At 52.0% G+C, this 20,402-nt stretch overlaps 3 protein-coding genes across 7 annotated transcripts; 1 reads left to right on the forward strand and 2 right to left on the reverse strand.

Moving 5' to 3' along the window:
• Positions 1 to 436: 436 nt before the first annotated feature.
• On the reverse strand, positions 437 to 7,594 carry MCM7 (minichromosome maintenance complex component 7). Of its 3 annotated transcripts, none has more exons than XM_077140714.1 (15): positions 7,487 to 7,594; positions 6,246 to 6,325; positions 5,908 to 6,072; positions 5,624 to 5,748; positions 5,370 to 5,550; positions 5,040 to 5,177; positions 4,586 to 4,735; positions 4,272 to 4,386; positions 4,053 to 4,184; positions 3,731 to 3,814; positions 3,047 to 3,440; positions 2,694 to 2,777; positions 1,885 to 2,053; positions 996 to 1,105; positions 437 to 812 (listed from the first exon to the last, which is right to left on the reverse strand). In XM_077140714.1, the coding sequence occupies exons 1-15, from the start codon at positions 7,515 to 7,517 to the stop codon at positions 611 to 613; spliced, it is 2,160 nt and encodes a 719-aa protein (XP_076996829.1). In that variant the 5' UTR covers positions 7,518 to 7,594; the 3' UTR covers positions 437 to 610. The 3 variants fall into 3 exon arrangements, with proteins under 3 accessions (XP_076996829.1, XP_076996831.1, XP_076996830.1); XM_077140716.1 differs by lacking the exon at positions 7,487 to 7,594 and adding an exon at positions 6,964 to 6,983; XM_077140715.1 differs by lacking the exon at positions 7,487 to 7,594 and adding an exon at positions 6,513 to 6,564.
• Positions 7,040 to 13,632, forward strand: AP4M1 (adaptor related protein complex 4 subunit mu 1). Of its 3 annotated transcripts, XM_077140720.1 has the most exons (16): positions 7,040 to 7,161; positions 7,921 to 7,985; positions 8,096 to 8,184; positions 8,491 to 8,597; positions 8,675 to 8,771; positions 8,922 to 9,032; positions 9,127 to 9,207; positions 9,434 to 9,496; positions 9,605 to 9,671; positions 9,767 to 9,820; positions 9,988 to 10,094; positions 10,189 to 10,283; positions 10,589 to 10,633; positions 10,922 to 10,972; positions 11,113 to 11,224; positions 11,395 to 13,632. In XM_077140720.1, the coding sequence occupies exons 2-16, from the start codon at positions 7,928 to 7,930 to the stop codon at positions 11,617 to 11,619; spliced, it is 1,362 nt and encodes a 453-aa protein (XP_076996835.1). In that variant the 5' UTR covers positions 7,040 to 7,161; positions 7,921 to 7,927; the 3' UTR covers positions 11,620 to 13,632. The 3 variants fall into 3 exon arrangements, with proteins under 3 accessions (XP_076996835.1, XP_076996834.1, XP_076996833.1); XM_077140719.1 differs by lacking the exons at positions 7,040 to 7,161; positions 7,921 to 7,985; positions 8,096 to 8,184 and adding an exon at positions 8,192 to 8,266; XM_077140718.1 differs by lacking the exons at positions 7,040 to 7,161; positions 7,921 to 7,985; positions 8,096 to 8,184 and adding an exon at positions 8,213 to 8,328.
• Positions 7,487 to 20,395, reverse strand: TAF6 (TATA-box binding protein associated factor 6). Its single transcript, XM_077140717.1, has 15 exons — positions 20,119 to 20,395; positions 16,644 to 16,859; positions 16,457 to 16,543; positions 16,164 to 16,317; positions 15,921 to 15,977; positions 15,702 to 15,821; positions 15,218 to 15,363; positions 15,031 to 15,108; positions 14,822 to 14,923; positions 14,533 to 14,715; positions 14,184 to 14,258; positions 13,726 to 13,851; positions 13,048 to 13,221; positions 12,555 to 12,752; positions 7,487 to 12,321 (listed from the first exon to the last, which is right to left on the reverse strand). The coding sequence occupies exons 2-15, from the start codon at positions 16,797 to 16,799 to the stop codon at positions 11,941 to 11,943; spliced, it is 2,037 nt and encodes a 678-aa protein (XP_076996832.1). The 5' UTR covers positions 16,800 to 16,859; positions 20,119 to 20,395; the 3' UTR covers positions 7,487 to 11,940.
• Between the last annotated feature and the right edge of the window lie 7 nt (positions 20,396 to 20,402).

Below are 20,402 nucleotides of genomic sequence, written 5' to 3' on the forward strand. Positions count from 1 at the left end.
TCTCAGTTATAACTCAACCTAAAAAATTGGGATTGCTAGTGGATAATTAGTAGTGCCATTTCCATAGGCCATCTTCCACTCCCCTAAACAGGACTTTGTGGGAGTTGGGAACTAGGGAGTTGTGGGAAGCATTTCAGTGGAAAGGGAGAAAGTTGGCTATGAGACTATAGCCACAGAACCTGATACAGTGACTGGCATATAGATGTTCAATAAAGATTTGTGACTAAATGGAATAGGAGTAGAAGCAGGAAGGGATCTCAGACAGAGGAATCCAGTCCCAGCATAACCTCTGTACTGCAGGGCCTTATTCCTTGCTGCATTCCGAATGTCTGCTTCAGTGCTTGACACAAAGAGTAGGTACTTTACTCAGTGAATGAACGGAATAGGATAAACATAGAAGGGCATAAGGTATGAACCTAGAGAACCCACAATGCCGTTTTCACAGAAAGCAGCCATCTACAAACACTTTATTAGCAGAAAGAATAAAACAAGTGCAACATCAGGAAAAGAGGAAACACTTTTCTTTTCCACTCAAAGATGTCATTAAACCTTTAAAAGCAGGGGTGGGATCGTGTGGGGTGGGGTAGACCCCGATGTCTCAAGGTTGGAGTCAGACAAAAGTGATACGTGTCCGGGCAGTATTGACCTGCCAAACGTTTAACTCTTCATACTCATCTAGAGCTGCCTGGAACTGGGCAGGTGTGAAACCACGGGATATGCAGCGTTGCTCTGCCTCGGAAAACCGGACGCTTCTGCCCCCTGAGACCAATTCACGGATAGTGGCAAATATCACATCTGCTGGTCTCTGGGTCCTGAAGTGAAAAGCGGTGGGTATGTGAGGTCAGGGTATAGATAACACTCAATGTCGATATGAACAGTGGTCAGTGTCAGCATTTTGAAGCCAACCTCACACACGTGGAAGAAGCCACAAAGACCAGTGGTCTGCTCAAGCAAGTCAACAGAGTCCTGATATTATCCTTCATTAAACCACTCACCTAGCTGTTTGCCCCTTGTCGCCTAAAAGTGAGTCCTTTGACATCTCCATTAACCTTATGGCTTCGTTCACATCTTCCTTCTCCACCATGTCCACCATTCGCAGTCGTGCCTGAGAGGGAAGGTGAGGTAGAGATGGGAACGAGGAGGGGAAGGGAACAGTTAGGGAATCCCCTTGTTCCAGCTTTAAGACAGGCTGGACAAGAACCCGTGTTACTGACTTAACAAAACAAAAGTGGAGACCGCCTCCCTGACCACCCCCAAATATCCGCAGTGTTGGGCCGGCCCTGTCAGACCGAGACAAGTGCAATGCCCAGGGCAGCGTCCAGCAATTGCCCAAGTCTCCGCCTCTCAACACTGGCCAGTCCCGGTGTTCAGCTGTCCTGTGAGGGAGACCAGACCCTTCTGAACTCCACTGGGCTCCCCACCATGACAGATGGAGCTTGGGGAGCTCAGCCAAGAAGGTGACTGGCAGAGGCTGCGTCCCAGGGGCTCGGGAAGTGCTAGCTCAGCAGTAGGTCAGGTAATCACACTACCTGCACGAACAGCACTTTGGAGCCCCCAGGACTAAGATCCAAGAGGTGAGACAAAATTGAAGGCTTGAGAACACAAAAAATTAAATTAACCCCTCACATACCCTTAGCAAGGTTTGAGAAGCAGGCAAAAGGCCTTTCCCTCCATGGATGCTGTGCATGCCCTGCCGGAGCAGCAAGTACCCACAGTGCGGTAGCACGGAGAGGACCACTATCTGCACTGTCAGCACTTTAGCCCCAGCAGGGCCTCCTGTAGGAGGGAGGCGGCAGGTGGGAGGGAGAAGAGTAGAAAGGCAGGCTGCCCAGCACAAGTCACAACTAAGATCAGTCCCCAGTACTGCAGGGGCCAGGTACTCACCAGAGCAGTGGAAAGTCGCAGAATGGCCAGCAGGGTCCGGGCAGAGGTATAGGTGGCATCCTTGCTGGCCCAAGCTTCTCGCCTCATCTCCACATACGCTGCTGTGATATAGTCAGCCAGAGACTCAGGCACGGTGGGCTGTTTCTCACGGCACATAGCTATGTAACGCCTGTGGGGGACAGGGTTTGTGGGAAAGCAGAAGAGGGAGGCCAGGAATGGAGGGTTCCCCATTTAAGAAAACTCCAGAAAATGACAAATTGGTCAACAGCTGAGCAAATAATCATCTGCTATCACTGATAATTTCTCTGAATACGACAGTCATGGTGCATTTCAAATGATTTCCAACTTTAAATGAAGATGACTTTTGCATGAACATGACAAATATGCCTGTCACAGAGATGTTCTATTCCTTCCTCTGAACATAATGACACAACTAAAGGGAAGAGAAACACATTTTATTTACCAAAGAGAACTGGGAGAAGGGAGGTGGAAGGGAGGAAGCCTGAAGGATACTGGAAGTCCACAGACCTGTGGAGTGGACAGTGAAGGTGACATATCCATGGAGCAGGAGCCAGCTTAGCCCCAAGGTGGCAGCTGCCTCACCTCTAAAATGGGGATGGGGTATGTGAAAGGCAGATTCTGACACGTGGAGGACCATATGCGTGTGTAGGTGATCCACCCCCACTGACCATCACCTTCCTTTATGGCCAGACTCAGAACAGTGGGGTGAGGAATAAAGACAGTTCCTCAGGAGACATAGAAATAGTGCCTATACTGAAGCCGAACCAGTCATCATCCAGCTCTCCTACCTCATAAGCTTCATGTCCAAAGGTTCAAACTGTGCAGGGGGCTGCCGGCTGTGCTGGTGCACGTAGGTGATGTGCTGGGCCAACCTGGGAAGAGAGGAGGTAGAAGGAGGAGTAACCCTTTTGGTCTTTGTGCCCCATGCCCTAATACTTAAATATTCTGTCCTCAGCCCTACCACCTCCTGCACGAAAGATTTCTCCAGGGAATCCTCATAAGCATTTCAGCTCTGACCCACCATTTCCTAAGGGTTAGTGCCCTGCTGTAAGAGGAGAGGGCTCTCCTAATTCTAATCCACCCTCACCACCCCCGCCAAGGTGATTAAGGGATGTCACCTAGCACGCCAAGCTGCACTCACCGTAAGTCATTGTCTCGGTCAGGCCGGTCTTGGATGAGCCAGAGAAGGTCAAATCGGGAGAGAAGGGCAGCAGGAAGCTGTATGTTCTGCTCCAGGCTACGGCGAGGGTTGTAGCGCCCATAGGCAGGATTAGCGGCTGCCAGAATGGAGCAGCGGGCATTGAGAGTAGTGAGAATGCCCGCCTTGGCAATGGAGATGGTCTGCTGCTCCATGACTTCATGAATGGCTGTGCGGTCAGCCTCGGCCATCTTGTCAAACTCGTCGATGCAGCAGACACCTTGGTCAGCCAGCACAAGGGCCCCACCTTCTAAGGTCAGTTCCCCACTGACTGAGTCTCTCAGCACAGCTGCTGTAAGCCCCACTCCAGAAGAACCCCGGCCTGTTGTGTACTGGCCTGAATGGGAAATCAGGGAAAAAGGAACATTTAGAAAGAGGGAAGGGATAAGGGAGGAAGGAATAAGACAAAGGATGCAAGAAAGGGAACAGGGAGGTAAAGCCTGTCCTAGAGTCACTCTTTGTCCACCCCAGGCTGACCCAAGGTGGTCTGATAATGTGGGGGTGTTGGCACTGGCAACCCTCCCCAAGACCTCTTCACCCCCAACTCCCATCTTCTGATTCCTCACAGAACAGAACAATACTGTGGCCCTGTCCCCCTACTCACTTCTCCTAGGTCAGATTACTCACTGCGGGGGGCCAGTCGATCGATATAAGACAGGAGCTGAGATTTGGCCACACCAGGATCCCCCATTAGGCAGATGTTGATGTTGCCTGGAGGGGAAGAAGACCCCAAGTGACCTCTCAGAGCAAGTCATCCAACAACAGAGAAAATAAAATCCATGCCCAGAGCCCCGAGAGCCAGCATTGTTTCTTCTAAGCCTATCCTAACCAATAAAGCCAAGACATGCACTGTTTATATGTGGCCTCTAGGCACACCAGCCCATGTCTTCCTTTTTCTCCCCCAACGACTACACTGACCTCAGCCTCTCTCCTACCTCGTCTCTCCTACCTCTGATCTTCATGCCTCGAGGAGACTGGTCCACACCTCCCACCAGTAGGAGCAACAGTGCCTTCTTCACATCTTCATGCCCATATATCTCTGGGGCGATGGAGGCTGCCAGTTTTTCATAGAAATCCTCCTCTATAGGAAAATGAAGATTAGAGAATTCACTGGGAAAGAAAAAGGGCCAGGAAGCTCCAACTCCCAACCTTTCCCCTGGCCCCTCACCTGCAATCTGCCTCAGCTCCTCCCTGCTCAGTTCTCCAGCCCCGGCCTCATCATCATCGTTCTTACTCATCTTCACAATCCGGTGGGCTTCCATGTAAGTCTCTGACAGTAAACCCTTGGGCAAGAAAACACCAGGATATTGGTGACATCCCTTTAACTAACTCATCTACTATTGATTCCCCGAGAATTTCCTGACAGACCTTTTGTACTATTTCATCGGTGTCTGCTGTTGGTAATCTTTTCTGTGGGGGAGGAGTGACTGGGTGAGGGGGCAAAAGCAACATTTCCCCCTTATTCTAAACTTCTTTTCTTACCTGTACTACCTGCCGAAATCCAGTGCGCAAGATTGGCAAGAAGATACCAGTGACACTGACGTGATCTCCAGGCTGGGCAATTCTTGTGTTCTCTCCTTCTACCAACACTGTGATGCTTCGAGGGATATGGCCCACAGGTACTTGGTCACTCTAGGGGAGGGGAAGGATATGGACAGCAAAAAGAAAAGAATGTAAGCCCAGAGAGACCTAACCTTCCTGCCCAGGCATCCTGCTCCTCTACTTCTCTCAACCTACCATCCTGAGAAGGGCCTAGGAGGGAAGCCAAGATCTCCCTTACCTCTATCTAACCCAATCAGAAACTTCCGACTAAAGTTAATTTCCCTACTGCTCTAGCTTTCCTTGTTTTTCTCCTTTCTTTTTACCACTCTAGCATCTGCAGGGTTAGAGTGGACTTTCTCCTCTACCTGCTATAGGCCAAACAACCCAAACTCACATGTTCCTGCATCTTCATCTCTTGGAACTTGATGAATTTGGAGCCACGTGTCTGCAGGTACAGCCGCCCTCCTGAGCGGTTGGTTTGGCACTCCTGGCTTGGGCACATGATCAGAGGCATGAAAGTAGGAGACTGGATCTAGGATTTGAGAAAAAGACCAAAGAAAACCAGAAGATAAAGAGCCCCTTAATCACAGGACTGTTCATACCAGGAAAAGAATGAGAAAAGCAAGCACACAGGTATGTTCTACAATTAGCACAGAGAGGAGGAGACAAAAGCAACCCTTACAAAAACTACGAAGACTTAATTGCCTTCCTATTCCTCACATACCGGCTGGTAGGTCTCTGCCCCACACTGGTCACAAGTATAAGTGGCCACCACCATCCTTGGTTTGACTTCAGAGACACGAGTGACAATTCCACGCACGGTTACCAATTTCCCCACAGAGTCAGCCCGTACTTCCCGGATCACACGAGGTTTGTTGCTGCTTGGACCTTGAAAGTACAGCTCACTAAGTAGGGAAAGCAGTCATTAGTAGGGTCCTGGAGAACAAGTTCTAACACCCAGCCCTAGAGACCACTCACAATCTGCGCATAAGCTCAGGAGGGTACTGGTTCTGGGGACTTCGGGTGGCTCCAGGGTCCCGGCTCCGCTGCTCCATCATCAGCCTGTGCTCAATGTAAACATCTAGGACATCTTTATTTATCACCTAAAGGAAGGAGTAAGACAAAAAATTAGTGGCAAGAAGAGGAAAGACAGGACTATCAAGGACCCCAGGCAGAAGCCAAAGTCTCTCCTTTCTGCCAGCTGAGAACCTTTTTGGCAGAAACATAAGTTCCTTACCCTGCGTTTTTCTCCAACCACTCACCTCCCTCTCCTTATACTGAGGCAACAGCTCTTGTACGGCATCAGCAAAAAGCCTTGCATAGCGCTTGGCATTTTCACAAATTGAGTCCACCAACTCAGGGTCCTCCTCGGCCACATCATCCAGGTCCACGTATAGGGCCACTTGTTCCCGATGAGCCAGTTGGACCTGGGAAGGAAAGGGACAGCAATGCTTTAGAACCTAGTTTACTTTATACACCGTATTCACACGAGGACCCACCACCATGTGCTCAAGGAACAGCTCTGGGCATGCAAAGTGAATAAAGAGCAGCTTTTAAGACAGAGCAATACCCAATTCACTACATCTAATCTTAGACTTACCAACTGGTTCCCATACTTGAACTGTTTCTTGCCAAATTCCTCATCCTGGTAAAACTCTTGTAGAAACTTCTTAGCTTTTTCTGTAATGTAAATGTAAGATCATTAAGAACAACCTTTCTTTCAGGTATCTTAACTACAAAACCCTCTGTTGGGAATCTACCTCACTTTTACTTAAAATGTCCAGTAGTTATTTATATACAATTTTAAGTAAATCTACGTGTTTCTCCCAAACCTGTGCATAATTCCTTTGCATTAGTCTGGTCTTACCTGGTAGAATGAAGGACCTCTGGCAGGTAAGAGTGTTACCCAACACTCTCCGCAAGGGGAATCCCAGTATCTGCTACAATTCGAAACCTTAGTACCCTTTCCAAATTGCCTTCCACGCCCTACCACACACTTGGGTCTCTCGGTTATCGGCTTTTCCTGCACCCATGTGATTCCCACTTTCTCTCGGTCCCCTAAATCTCTGCTCTCACGGGGCTCTCAGCCACTAGGCCCGTCCTCCACCCCACCCCCTCTCCCCGCCACTGCTTCCGCTCTTAGTAAACAAAGAAGCACATGGGCCCCAAATCTAGCCGCCTCACAGCCCAGGATTCCTCCGCCCAAGGCGGGAGGCATGTCTGGCCACTGGCCAGCACATCCAAAGCCCCTTCGTCCCATCCCACTACCTTCTCCTTCGACCTCCCGCTAGGCCCCCTAATTCCAGGCACGCCCCCACCGTAAGTAGCTCTCTCCGAGGCTACCGCGCGGAAGGACACTGTTTACACACGACACGCCCTCCCTCCGCGCCGCGCAACTTCCGTCCCGTCTTCACTTCCGCTCGGAGGCTGGCCCACAGCGGCCAATCCGCGGGCGCAGCGGCCCTACTGTTCCCGCCCCCGGAGCTTCGGCGCGTCTCGGAAGGACGCGGGAACCTGTGAGTGCCCACAGCCGGCGGGAAACGGGTCCGAAGGTCCCGGGCCCCGTGGCTGGAATCGCCCAGGCAGGGCTACCTGACGTTCGGGTCTCACCCGTGCGCCATCCCCACTCTGGATCCCTGAGTTTGCTAACCGCCCCACCCCCACCGCGGCCCCACCAGGGTTACCAGCTCCCTTCGACCCCCGAGGGTCCCTGTGCGCCTCCCCGACAACGCCTGCCTCAGCCCCGCCGCCCTCGGCCCCCCAAGAGCCCAGCTTGCGGCAGCGGGTTTTGGCGGTGAGGATTCTCGTGCAAAACGCCCTTCCAGGGCGATGAACCCTCACCTTTCTCTAGCGCGTAGTCCTTCAGTGCCATCGCTGCCCAGGGCCGCGCGGTAGCAGTTGGCGGGCTCTGAACTTTGGCTCCCGGGACAGCAAAGACCGTCCACACGCTAGACGGCGGCAGAACAACCGAAATTGGCGCGAAACGTCGCGCCCCACGTGATCCGCGCCGCTCTGTGCGGGCCAATCGGAGCCGACGGCCTCCCGCCCCTCTCCCCCGCGGCGGGCCACAGCCTCAGCCAATCACCGGACGAGCCTGTGCAGAGTGGCAGGCGGGCAGTCAGGGACGGGGCGGGGCGGGCTCCGGGTTTCCCGCGGTCGCAGCGGGCGCGGCCCCGGAGCGTCGCTAGTAAAGGGCCAGACCCGGCGCGTCCTTTTGTTTCGTGGCCGAGGGCGGGGCAGGCCCAAGATTCGCTGTCCTCTTGTCTACTTCCCAGATCGGCCATGATTTCCCAGTTCTTCATTCTGTCCTCCAAGGGGGACCCGCTCATCTACAAAGATTGTATCCTTGACCCGCGGGGCGGGACAAGGCAGAAGGGTCGGGGAGGGAGCAGTAGTGCTCCAGGGTCCGCCTGCATCGCCGGCCCCTTAACTCCGCTTCCACCCACTCAGTCCGCGGGGATAGTGGCGGCCGAGATGTGGCCGAGCTCTTCTACCGGAAGCTGACGGGACTGCCTGGAGACGAGTCTCCGGTTGTCATGGTAACCATCCGCGGGCCCCGGCGGGGTGCCGGGTGGGCGTCTCCTCCTTCCTGAATCCAGGGCTGTTTCCCACACCCAAATGGTACTAATGAACGTTGAATGAACGCCAGCAGTGTACCAGGCACAGTTCCTTACATGTCTTTGGTATTAATCCCAATTACACAGGGGAAGCTGCGGCGTGGGGAGGTTTTATGTATTGCCCAAAGTCCCATTGTTAGTAAGTAGGGGAAGCAGGATATGAAGTCAGGGTTGCCGGCTCTTCACCTCCACGATTTTCCTAAAACTCTTTTCCCGCCTCTGTCTCAGCACCACGATGACCGTCATTTTATTCACATCAGACACAGCGGCCTCTATTTGGTAGCCACGACTTCAGAAAACATTTCTCCCTTCAGCCTCCTAGAGCTGCTCTCCCGGTGGGTGTGGTGGGCGGGCCCCGGCGGGGGGGGGGGGATCTGAAAAGAGAGGATGCACACTCCTTTTGTTTCCTCAGGTTAGCCACTCTCCTGGGTGACTACTGTGGCTCTCTCAGTGAAGGGACCATCTCCCGCAACGTGGCTCTTGTCTATGAGCTTCTGGACGAAGTGCTGGTAAGGACAAGGGTTTCCCTCAGTTGGCTGCTGTTTTCCTGAGGATAGATTCACTCTTCTACCCGTGGAAACCTGTTGTTGGGATGCCAAGTCCACTCATTTCTCACCCTTGTCCTCCTGACCACGCACAACTCCTTCCTTCACCAATAGGACTATGGTTATGTACAGACCACCTCAACAGAGATACTGAAGAACTTCATCCAGACAGAAGCTGTGGTCAGCAAGCCTTTCAGCCTATTTGATCTCAGCAGTGTTGGCCTGGTCAGTAGAGGATACACGAGGAAGACAGGGAGAGAGAAGGAGGGCTGGCTAGGAATATCAAACCAAAGGAATAACTGCTTTGGGTGCTTTGCAGTTTGGAGCTGAGACACAACAGAGCAAGGTGGCTCCCAGCAGCGCAGCCAGCCGCCCTGTTCTCACCAGTCGCTCTGACCAGGTGAGGGAGGGCTTGGCAGGGTCAGACCCTTCTTTTATTTTCTGGGGACCAGAGTCCCAGATCCCTACATATCCTTGCACCTCCTCTAGACATCCTGCCCTTCCCTTCCTTCACCCCAAGTCTCCAACCCCAGGCCCTAGCCTCAACTCTCCAGTCCTTCCTGTCTGTCCATCTTGGAACACAGGCTGTTCAGCCTCCAACCACCTAAATCTTCTCTATTCCTCAGAGTCAGAAGAATGAAGTTTTTTTGGATGTGGTGGAGAGACTGTCTGTACTGATAGCATCTAATGTAAGTTTGGACCCCATACTCTGGAACTGAGGACAGATGGCACTCGAGAGACATGTTGGGGAGGTCACAGTTCTGGGCTTTATAATCTCCCTGCCTTGCCTCTCTCAGGGTTCACTGCTGAAGGTGGACGTGCAGGGGGAGATCCGACTCAAGAGCTTCCTTCCTAGCGGCTCTGGTGAGACTCTGCAGATTGGCCCCAGGCCTGGGTGGGACAGGCTCCTTGGTGGCACTTGTGTTTGGTGACTTTCCTAGTATTTTCTCTTCTGACAGAGCTGCGCATCGGATTGACAGAAGAATTTTGTGTGGGGAAATCAGAACTGAGAGGTGAGGAGAATGTGGGTCTTTCTCTGTTAGTATAGGTCACTGCCAAAGATCTCGTAGAAGTTGGATTGGTTTAGATCAGGCCCAGGCAAGGGCATTTGGGTCTGAGAGATGGCCCTTCCCTGTTTTTCTCTCCCAAAGTAGGTTAAGAGAGGGGTCTGTCTTTCCAGGTTACGGGCCAGGAATTCGGGTCGATGAGGTCTCATTTCACAGTTCTGTGCATCTGGATGAGTTTGAATCTCATCGAATCCTGCGCTTGCAGCCACCTCAAGGCGAGGTCAGGATGGGTGGCCCAGCATATTCTGTCCAGTATGGAGAGGCAGTTCAGGTGTGAGGAGACCAAACTGATCTCTGCTCCTCTCTGGTTGCAGCTGACTGTGATGCGATACCAGCTCTCCGATGACCTTCCCACCCCTCTCCCCTTCCGGCTTTTTCCCTCTGTGCAGTGGGATCGAGGCTCAGGCAGGTGAGACTGTTTTCCCTGTTCTAGAACTTCTTTGGGATTCAAGCCCATACTCGTATATCCTCCAGTCTTCTTATGGAGAGATGGTGGTGAGGGAGTGCAGATCAGCAGAGGGCACCCCTCCCAAGTGGACTCAGCCCCACATATGCAAGGCTTATCTAGTGGAATCAGGTTGGGTCCCAGTCAGCATCCCTTCTCCTGGGGCACAGCTCACAATCTACACAGCCATGTGTGGAGGCCCTAGGTAGGGAATGGTGAGGTGCTGGTAGGAAGTGTCCTAAGTAGTGCTGTTTTATTCTTTCACCCAGGCTCCAGGTTTACCTGAAGTTACGGTGTGACCTGCCTGCAAAGAGGTAGGAGTTAGGGCTGACTGGGGCTAGTGCAGCTTTGTGGCATAGGAGCCAGGGCGAAGATACCCATTGCCTCTTCCTTCATCCACCAGCCTCAGAAACCAATTCATTTAGAGGCTCTTTGAGTTTGGGAAGGGGATGGGGTGGCTGATGTCCAGGTGTGACCTTAAAGAAAGATGGGGGTAAGCTGACTCTACCTTCTTGACTTCGTTCATTTCTTTTTTTTTTTTTTGGTGCATGGGCTGGGAATTAAACCAAGTCTCCCACATGTCATTCATTTCTCCTTTGTAGCCAAGCACTCAACGTCAGACTGCACCTTCCCCTGCCGCGAGGGGTGATCAGGTTAGCATGTACACACTACAGGGAGCTGGGTGGACGGCAGGATGTGCTGTAGGAGGAGGGCACAACTTGCCTGCAGCCCCCCTACCCCCATCCCAGGAAAGTGCAGGCTGAGCCCAATCCCTTTCCTTTCCAAATCTCAGCCTTTCTCAGGAGCTGAGCAGCCCGGAACAGAAGGCAGAGCTGGGGGAGGGAGCCCTTCGCTGGGACCTACCTCGTGTTCAAGGAGGCTCTCAGCTCTCAGGCCTTTTCCAGGTATCAGCTCTTGGTTCTTGAACAGCCTCTCCCACAGCCTCCATTTCCAGCCCTGACCATGCCTCCAGAGTTGCTGTTTTGTTCCTCCACTGTGGTTAGTGTGCTCACTTCTTGGCTCTCTGCCAGCTCCCCTCCAACCTTCAGCACTCCTCTCCTGTCTCTCCTCACAGATGGATGTCCCAGGCCTCTCTGGGCCTCCTGGCCATGGGCCCTCCACCCCGAATCCTCCTCTGGGGCTGGGCCCTGCAAGCCTCTCCTTTGAGCTTCCCCGGCACACCTGCTCTGGCCTCCAGGTGCGCTTCCTCAGGCTTTCCTTCAGACCCTGTGGCAACATCAACCCCCACAAGTGGGTGCGGCACCTAAGCCACAGCGATGCCTACGTCATCCGGCTCTGAGGATCCCCAGATGAGGACGCAGGCAGCAAAGTATGGTCCAGGCTCCTGGCCTGTGGTTGTGGATCTGGACTGGGAGAGTCCTGGGACCTGAGAGATCAGGAAGGATTGATGGGTTTGAGGCTTATGTGGTGTCTAACACAGGAAAGACTGAGGTGGATCAGAACTTACCAAACCAAACTTTTATTCTGAGGAACTGGCTGTACAATATCTAAAAAGAAAGGGAAATGAAGGAAGTAGGCTACTACTTCTTTCCACTCAACGTGTGTGTGTGTGTATGTGTGCACGTAGGAATCTGTAGAAGACAGCAGATAAATGACAGCATCAAGGAGCAGGCTGTGGGGAGCCAGATCCAGGGGGCTGGGAGCCATTGGCCTTTGGAGTTCCTGGGGCTGGAGGGGGACTATCCCCAGCTTCCTGCTTCCCCCCACAGAGGGCACTGCTCCCAAGGGGGGAAGGGGATGATGAGGGAGGAGGAACAGGAGAAGGGTGGGAGGTGGGACCTCCTTTGCCCTCCCCTGTTGGGGGAAGAGAGACCACAATGTACTTCTGGACACTGCCTGGTCCAGAGGGAGCAGTGCTGGGTGGTGCAGTGGTGGCCGTGGAGACCAGCTTAACAATGGGCTGGACACTGGGGACTGTGGTGGTGACAGGAGAGGTAGTGGTAGAGCCTGAGCCTGGGGCCGAGGTGCTGAGGGACAGGACCTAGGAGAAGAAAGAAAAGGCAGGGCCTTGAGCCCTCTGACCAGAGGTTCTTTCCCCAGAAGCCAGGGGTCATAGTCCACTTCACAAAGTACTGCCAGCTCAGGGACCATGTCAGGCCAAGCAGTGATGGTTCCACAGCACCCCACAAAGGGCCCCTTTCATCTTCTGTCTTTGGGGCCCTCCAGGGTGCTTTGGGGTGACCCAGACCCCTTGCCCCAACAACCTCCACATACCTGTTGGGTGGATGAGGCACTGGAGGATGATGACATTACAATAAACTTGGTTGGAGGAGGAGAAGGCTGAGGAGGGGCAGCAGCTCGTGCAGACACCAGTGTCTGGACAGGCAGTGCAATAGAGCCAGGGACCTTTAGCAAACCAGGGGTACGAGGGCCAGGCTGAGGTGCCTGGGAGAGGGTCAGCGTGGGCCGGGGCTATAGGAAGAAGAGGCGAGACTATCAAAACCCAAGAGAAAAAAGGCGAGGAAACACCTGGGCTCCTCTTGCTGCTGCTCTGGTTCCCATCTGGGGGCGGGGCATATATACTAAGGAAGCCTGGACTCAGAGTTGGACAGCTCTGGAATTTAAAATTTAAAGTGACTGCTTGTGTCAGAGTGTGTGTGTGAGTCCCAGGCCTGGCAAGGATCACAGCTCTGTCATGCCCCAGCATTTTCTAATTTCCTCTCATCTTCTTTTCCACTTGGTTGCTCCCCCTCCCTCTGGCACTGACCTGGGTGATGGTCAGTGTAGTCCTGTTGACCTGCTGAGCCTGCAGAGCAGCCTGAGCCCGGGCCTTGACCACATGGGAGCAGAGAAGGGGCCCAAGGGACCCAAATTCTGTCCGATAGGCATCCTGGTTGTCAGGCGGAGGGCGCAGCTTTGCCAGAACTGGGGCACAGTGTTTCTGCAGAGAAGCCAAGAAAAGGCATGTAGAGGGAGGGTTGGTGCTCAGAACAGGGATGGGAAAGGGGTGATTTCCCATTATTTCCATATGTTTCTGGTGGAGGCCTGTGTGTGAAAGGAATGCTGTGGCTTTTCTTCAGAAGAATGCTTCAGGCTCCTACCAGTGTGAATGGAGAATTCGCTAAACATGCAGGTGAGCCATCCCTAAGGGGATGGTCAGCCTGTACAGAGTCTGCTCTGCACAAAATGGGCCTAGAGTGATGTGAAAGCATCAGGGGGCAGTGCTGTCTAGAAGCCACCGTTTGAGAGTCCAGATTCTTTATTTCCTACTTAACCCCTCGGTGCCTCTGTTTTCCCATCTGCAAAACAATATTGGCCTTTGAAATGTGCTCTGAATAAATGAGACAAAAGACGGGAGTGTTTGGATAGAATGGTTAAAACACTGAACGTGTGTGTGGAGGGATGGGTTGGACAAAGGGCATGGCAGGGCAGGGGCTCCGGTCACCAGGAGGAGGCTTTGCACGTGATCAGCTCCGATGCGGTCGATGGTGCTCAGCACGGGGCCATCTAGGACGCTGCGGATCCGCTCCCCCTCCTGCTGCAGCCGCGGCAGGAGCAAAGTCTTAATCACCTGTTAGAAAGGAAGGGGGGTGGGGGTGGGGGCTATGCACAGGCAGTTCAGTGGTAGAATTCCTGCCTGCCACGCAAGAGATCTGGGTTCAACTCTTGGCACACACACATACACACACCAAATTTTTTTAAACAGAGCCACAATAATGGGTTATTCACATGGAAGAAGAGTAAAATGTGACCCCCATCACATGGCGTACAAAATTAAAGGAAGGGTGGGGCAGCCCAGGGCCCTGGGGTCACCATAGTATCATGACCCTACAGGAGAGGAGTTGCCCTCTAACTTCATGACTGCCCCCACCCGACCCCAGCCTTTCCCCACTGGGGCCTAACATCGTGTCCCAGCTCTGCCAGGCCTGCAATGGAGCCGTAACGAGTTGTCCATGGAGTCTTCTCATCCACCCAGCTCTGTATGGGGAAGAAAAAATATATTCAGGCAAAGGAGTCTAGAAAAGGCTAGTGGTTAAAGATCCAAGTATCTTCTAAGCACACTTTCCTTATATATCATTAAGATGTTATGGATAAGGCTGCTGTCCTCTAGATCACTCACAATTCCAGTCTTATTCCCTGGGTCCCTTGTTTTCAGTGTCATTTCCCACACCTGACTCCACTGGTTCTGCTGACAACCCTGGGGTAGTGGGGGAGGCTAGTTTAAACTCTGTGCTCCATGTGTTGTGCTCACCTTTGTAAAGGTCTTGGTGATCCGAGACTGGATATTGTTCGTGGTGGTACTGAAATGTTTGCAGATCTGGGCCACCAGGCGGGCAGCAAAGTCCCGGAGTGCCCAGTGATTGTCCACATCTGGTCGCAGGCACAACTGTCTGCTCACGATGCAGGTCATCACAGCTGGAATCAGCTCATGCACCTGAGGGAGAAGTGGCGAGTCAGCTGGTCCTGACAACTGACTTCTTGGTGGTAGCAGGCTGGTCCCCCAGCCCCAGGAAGAGAGGTGGTCAGGCAGGACCACTCACATATTTTTCTAAATACAGCGTTGGGTTATCCATCAGTGCCTTCACCATGCGCATCAGGTAGATGAGCAGGGCCAGGTTGTTCTGTACCACATTCACGCGGACCTGAGGGAGGATGAAGGGACAGTGAGGCCCCTCCAGGGAGTTGCATCCACTGCCGCCTCTTCACTCAGAACCTCATCCTAGGTCCAGGCCTTCCTGAGTCCTCTCACCCCCTCCGAGATGAAGGTGCTGAATCGAGGCAGCATCTGGTAGAGCCCAGGGTCTGTGGCAATGCTCTGCAGAGCTTCCTGTAGGAGGGAAGGAAGCAGGTGAGGCAGGGGCTTGGACTAGAGGGAAGAACTCGTGGGGCCTCAAAGAGGAATCTCAGGGTAACAGGCAGGATGGTGGGGCCCTCACCGCTCTCTTGGCTTCACATGACCCCACGCAGGCTTCTGTGATCTCCTTGTAGTAAAGCTGCTGTTCCACAGACAGCTCGTGGATACTTCGGGGTTTCAGTCGCAAAGGGCCTCCTTCCAGCAAGGGGGGGGCCTTCTTCTCTTTCCCTGTGTGAACCAGGAAGATGGGTCAGGCAAAAAGCTCTGGAAGGGGCCTTGGCACAAACCTTAAGCCTCCACTTCTCCTACCTAAGGAGACCTGGCTTCCCTTTTTTTTTTAACATGGGCAGGCACTGGGAATCGAACCCACATCTCCGGCATGGTAGGTGAGAACTCTGCCTGCCGAGCCACCGTGGCCCACCCTCTGGCTTCCTTTTATACTTCTTGATCCTTTCTTATGCTGTCCTGCCCGAGCTCCCACCCTCTGCCTTTACCTCACCCACTTTACAAATGATCATCTCGCTTTGGGGTGGGAGTCTTGAGAGGCATGGCCTAGCAGTACTGACCTTTGCCATCAGCTGGGGCTGCCCCTTGACCTTTGCCTTTCAGGGGCCCATCTTCCTCCTGGCCTGGCTTTGTTGACTTCAAGGGTTCTGTGGCCTCAGCCTTCTGCTGCTCCTTGGGAGCTGATGGGAAGCAATGCCAGCAGGAGTGATGAGAATGGCAGGAGATGTGAAGGAAGAAGGGTAAGGGAGAGAGGGGTGGATTCTGGGCATGGAGGTTACCTGGGGGGGGATTCTCTGGAATAGCCGGCTGGCAGCCTTCAATGCTCAACCAATGAGCTGCAACAAGGAAGGTGTACAACTGAATTGCTTTTAGAGGGACACCAGTGAGCCATTCCCTCACTGGTCCTGTTCCCCTCTTCTGCTAGTAACTCACCAGGGATCTCACACTTGTGAGTTTCCTCAAACCCATTACATTGCTCCTCCTTTCCCACTTCTCTACCACCCTGTTCTCCCCTTCCCAACCTTTGAGGCAGACATCCAGAGGCACCCGGGGCAGAGGGGTATTGATGATGTCGCTGAGGTCAACCTCCTTTTCCTCGTAGAAGTAAAGCTCCCGGCCCCCGCCGGAGGCGAAACGGAATGGAATGAACTCCTGGGCGTGGAAGCCATATAGTGGCTACATCAGGAGAGAGAGACATGCGATGAGAAGGAAGCCTGTAGAGGCAGGGCTGAGGGCGAAGGCGGTGTCTATGGGCTGGCTCTCACCACCTGCGCCCACCTCAGTCGTCCTGCCCCTTCTTGTGTGTCCCAATCACCTCGACATTCTTTAGCTTCAGCGCATAGTCAACGTCACTGGTGGTGAGCTTCTGCCGCTTCCCCATGTGCATGAACTTCAAGGCATCCTGGAGGTGTGAGAAGAGATGTCAGCCTAAGACCTGCAGGAGGAAGAGGACCTGGGGAACATCGCTGACACAGAGCAGGGCTGGGTAGAGACCAGGTTACCTGTGCAATCTCCTTGATGCGGTAGCTGACCTCGTCTGTCAGCAGCTGGCAGGTCTCCTCCTGAATCTGAGCAATGCCCATTGATTCAGCCACCACTTTCATCGACTCAGAGGGTAACACACTGCTGCTAAGCTTCAGCTTCTTCTCCTCAGCCATTCTGGAACTCCTCCTTCCCTCCCTCTAAGGATGATGTCCCAGAGTGGAAAGATGGAGGACCTGGTAGGGGGATGGGGCAAGTGGAAGAGATAAAAAGAACTATGAGACCCAAAGAAGAAGGACTGTTCAGTCAAGAGAGGCTACCACTGAAGGAGGCCACTGAGAAAGGAGGAGAGAAGGACCTAGGGGGTGTCTTCTGTCTATCCCCATGTGAATCAGGACTGAGTTGCAACAGAAAAGGTAGGATTGGATCCAATCCAGTTGACTGAGCAGTAATTATAAAGCAGGCACTGTACAAATGAGGTAGAGCAGAATGAACACAGATCTGAATTTAAATCCCAGCTCTGCCACTACCTAGCTGTTACTTGGGCAAATTAAATTCTCCCAGCTTGGTTTTTCTTATCTGTAAAGTATGGATGAGGCCTTTCCCCCTAAGGTTGTTAAGTATGTACCTTCATCTCCCCTTCCCATTCTTGACAGACATACAATAGTGGTTAAATACAACTGTCCTCTCTCAGCCTACATGTCTGTACAACTGGACATGATGAGACAACCGTGCTGACCAGTTCTCACTTGAAATTCATGACCATGAGCATCCGATGGACCCATAAGCCTGCTAGACATCTTAAAAAAAATACAAAATCTTTTCTTGAACCTACTTTCTGCACCAGCTATACCCTGCTTTGTTGTTGTTGTTTCTTGTAACAGAACTCCTTCAAAGAGTTCTCTTAACTCTCTGTTTCAAATTCCTCTTCTTTCCTCTTTAAACCTACTCCAAGTGGGCTTTTGCCCCCATTTATGCTCCTAAAACTGCTCATTAAGGTCACCAGTGACTGGACATTGCCAAAAGATCCTCTCCTTGTCATCTTACTTGACCTCTCAGCAGTATTTAACATGAGTGACCACCTTCTCCTCCTGAAACACTTCCTTTATTCAGCTGCTTCACCTTCTCCTGGTTTTCCTCCTACCTCTCTGGCCATATCCTCCGTTTCTCTTACTGTTTTTCCTCTTTTCCCTACCTGCTTAATGTTGGAGTGTCCTGGGCTCAATCCTTGGTTGTCTTCTCTAGCTGTGTTGTCTCCCTTAGTCATCTCAACTACTCCTACAAGGAAGTATTTTTTAAAGGCTGGTGATGGCCAAATTTATATCCCCAGCCTAGATGGCTCTCCCTAATTTCAGACTTGAATATCCAACTGCCGCTCAAAATCACGCTTAAAACTGAACTGTTCATCTCCCTATCTACCTGTTCCAGCCTCAACTTTCCTCATTTTTAAGCAATGCCAACTTTTCTTTATCTGATCCCTCACTTTGAATCCCCCAGATAATCCAAACTGGTTCCTTCACTCCCACCCTTGGATAGCATCAGCAGCCTAACAAGGTCTCCCTGCTTCTACCTTTGCCTCCCTACATTCATTCCTAACATAGCCGCCAAAGGGATTGTTAAAATATAAATAATAAAATGTAAATAAATAACATTATTATGACATAATAATGTAATTATGTCATTTTTCTGCTCAAAACCCTGCCACGGCTCTCCATTTACCTTAGAGAAAGATCCGAAACACTTCTAATAGTCTACAAGGCCCTTGAAGGTTTGTCCCCTCCCCATTACATTTCTGACCTGCTTTCCCCCATGTTGGGGATTGAATCATGTGCCCCACAAAAGGCATTTTCAGGTCCTGACCCCTGACCTGGTGTGAACCCATTTGCAAATAGGACCTTTAAGGATATTAGTTAAGGTATGACCAATCTAATATGGCTGAAATCCTTATAAGCAAAGGAAACTGAACACAGAAGGAAAAGCCACGAGAAACAGCCAGAGGCTGTAAGTCAGTGGCACGGGGATGAGAAAGAAGACACCACCACCATGTGCACTGCCATGTGACAGAAAAGCCAAGGAATCCCAAAGAATGCTGGCCAGCTAGAAGCAACCTACCAGGGGAGGGTGTATGCCTTTTAGCTTCTGAAACCATCAGCCAATAAATTCCTGCTGTTCAGCCAACTCATTATATGGTGTTTGTTTTAGCAGCTAGGAAACTAAGACACCTTCCTTCTTTTATCCTGAGCCAGCCACACTGTTGTCCTTACAGTTCTCTGAAACTGCCAGGTATGTTCTGGCTATTTAAAGCTCTTGCTGTTCTTTCTGCCTGGAATGCTCTTCTCCAGATGTCTGCTTGGCTGTCCTTCCTGACCACCATATTTAATACTGTACCCCACCCTCATTCTGCTCTACTGACCTTTTTTTCCCCCATAGAATCTAAAATCTTCTAATATATTGTATCATTATTATTGTTTATCACCACCATGGTCCCCACCATGAAAGCTCCATGAGAACAGGGATTTTATTATGTTCACTGATGTATTCCAAGAGCCTAGAACAGTGCCGGAGGGGAGAGAAACATTTAGATAATCTCTGAATAAATGAATTGTAAGGCTTAGAGCTATTTGTATATACCATGTCTGTTCAATAAATATCCCTTATTGCTATCACTAAGATGAATAAGACGTAGGCCGAAGCTTGGAATCTATTCTGTGGTCAAAAGTAAGGGGGCATGCTTGGAGATGTGCTTTAGGAAGATAACAGTGTTCAGGTCCGACTGTCCTGGGAAGGAGAGAAAAGGGGCATGCTGTGGAGGGCGGGGAAGATGGAAGCCGCAGGTGAATCTGCTTCTTCTCAAACCATCCCCGGGGTCCTTTCTCACTTGTAAGAAGGAACACATCTATTCAACACATGCACTGTGCCGGCGGCAGGGATACCTGATGCCGTCCTGTGCCAATTCCCTGCCAAACTCCTACTAATCCTTCGACATCCAGCAGTACTCTCTGCCCCCTAGGTAAAGCCTCCCCATTTCCCTACAGAACTAAGCATTCCTCCACCTGTGTCCCCAGGACACAGTCCTTTCCAGAGTTCATCCCACTGGAGGGTGACTATTTACGTTATGTCTTCTTGCTACTCCCGCACTGGGACCCGTAGACAGCAGGTATCTAATAAAGGCTTATAAGACATGTTACAGCTTTGGGGGTCTCTCAGGCCGGTAGAGACAGTTGGAAAGCTTCCCAAGAGAGGGGAAGGTCTTCAAGGTGATTGGTGCAGGAATTTTTTCAACAGAGAAGCCGAGAGAAGCTGCCCAGGCAATGGGAATCGCGCTAATGAAGGCTCAGCGAACTCTCGCTCGCAGCATCCCTCCAATGCAAACGCACGCACCGGAGTCCCCACGCGCACGGACACATCACCAACTGTCCTCTTCCTGATACTCTCCCGATAGCACTCAGACCCACCCCCGTTAGCCAAGCGCCCAGCGCAGGAATTGTCTCTCACCAGTGTCACAGCGCCGCTCATCCGGCGTCCGGCGCCATGTTAGGCCCGCCCCCTCTGAGGAGCAGGACCTGGCAGAGATGGAGAGCAATGCACGACCCTTTTCCAGAGCCGGAATAAGTTCCCTAGGCTCAAAGCCTTAAATAATATTTTAAAAAATAATGCTTCCATATCCATATGTAAGAAGCACGCTCTCCTTTCTCAGTTACTTCAATTGACTTCTTCACTGCTCGGCGGCCAGGACCTTCAGCTGGCGCGACAAACCTGGGGCGGAGAAGGAGGCTGAG

The sequence above is a fragment of the Tamandua tetradactyla genome, chromosome 23 (assembly GCF_023851605.1).
Source record: "Tamandua tetradactyla isolate mTamTet1 chromosome 23, mTamTet1.pri, whole genome shotgun sequence".
Classification (NCBI taxonomy): Eukaryota; Metazoa; Chordata; class Mammalia; order Pilosa; family Myrmecophagidae; genus Tamandua; species Tamandua tetradactyla.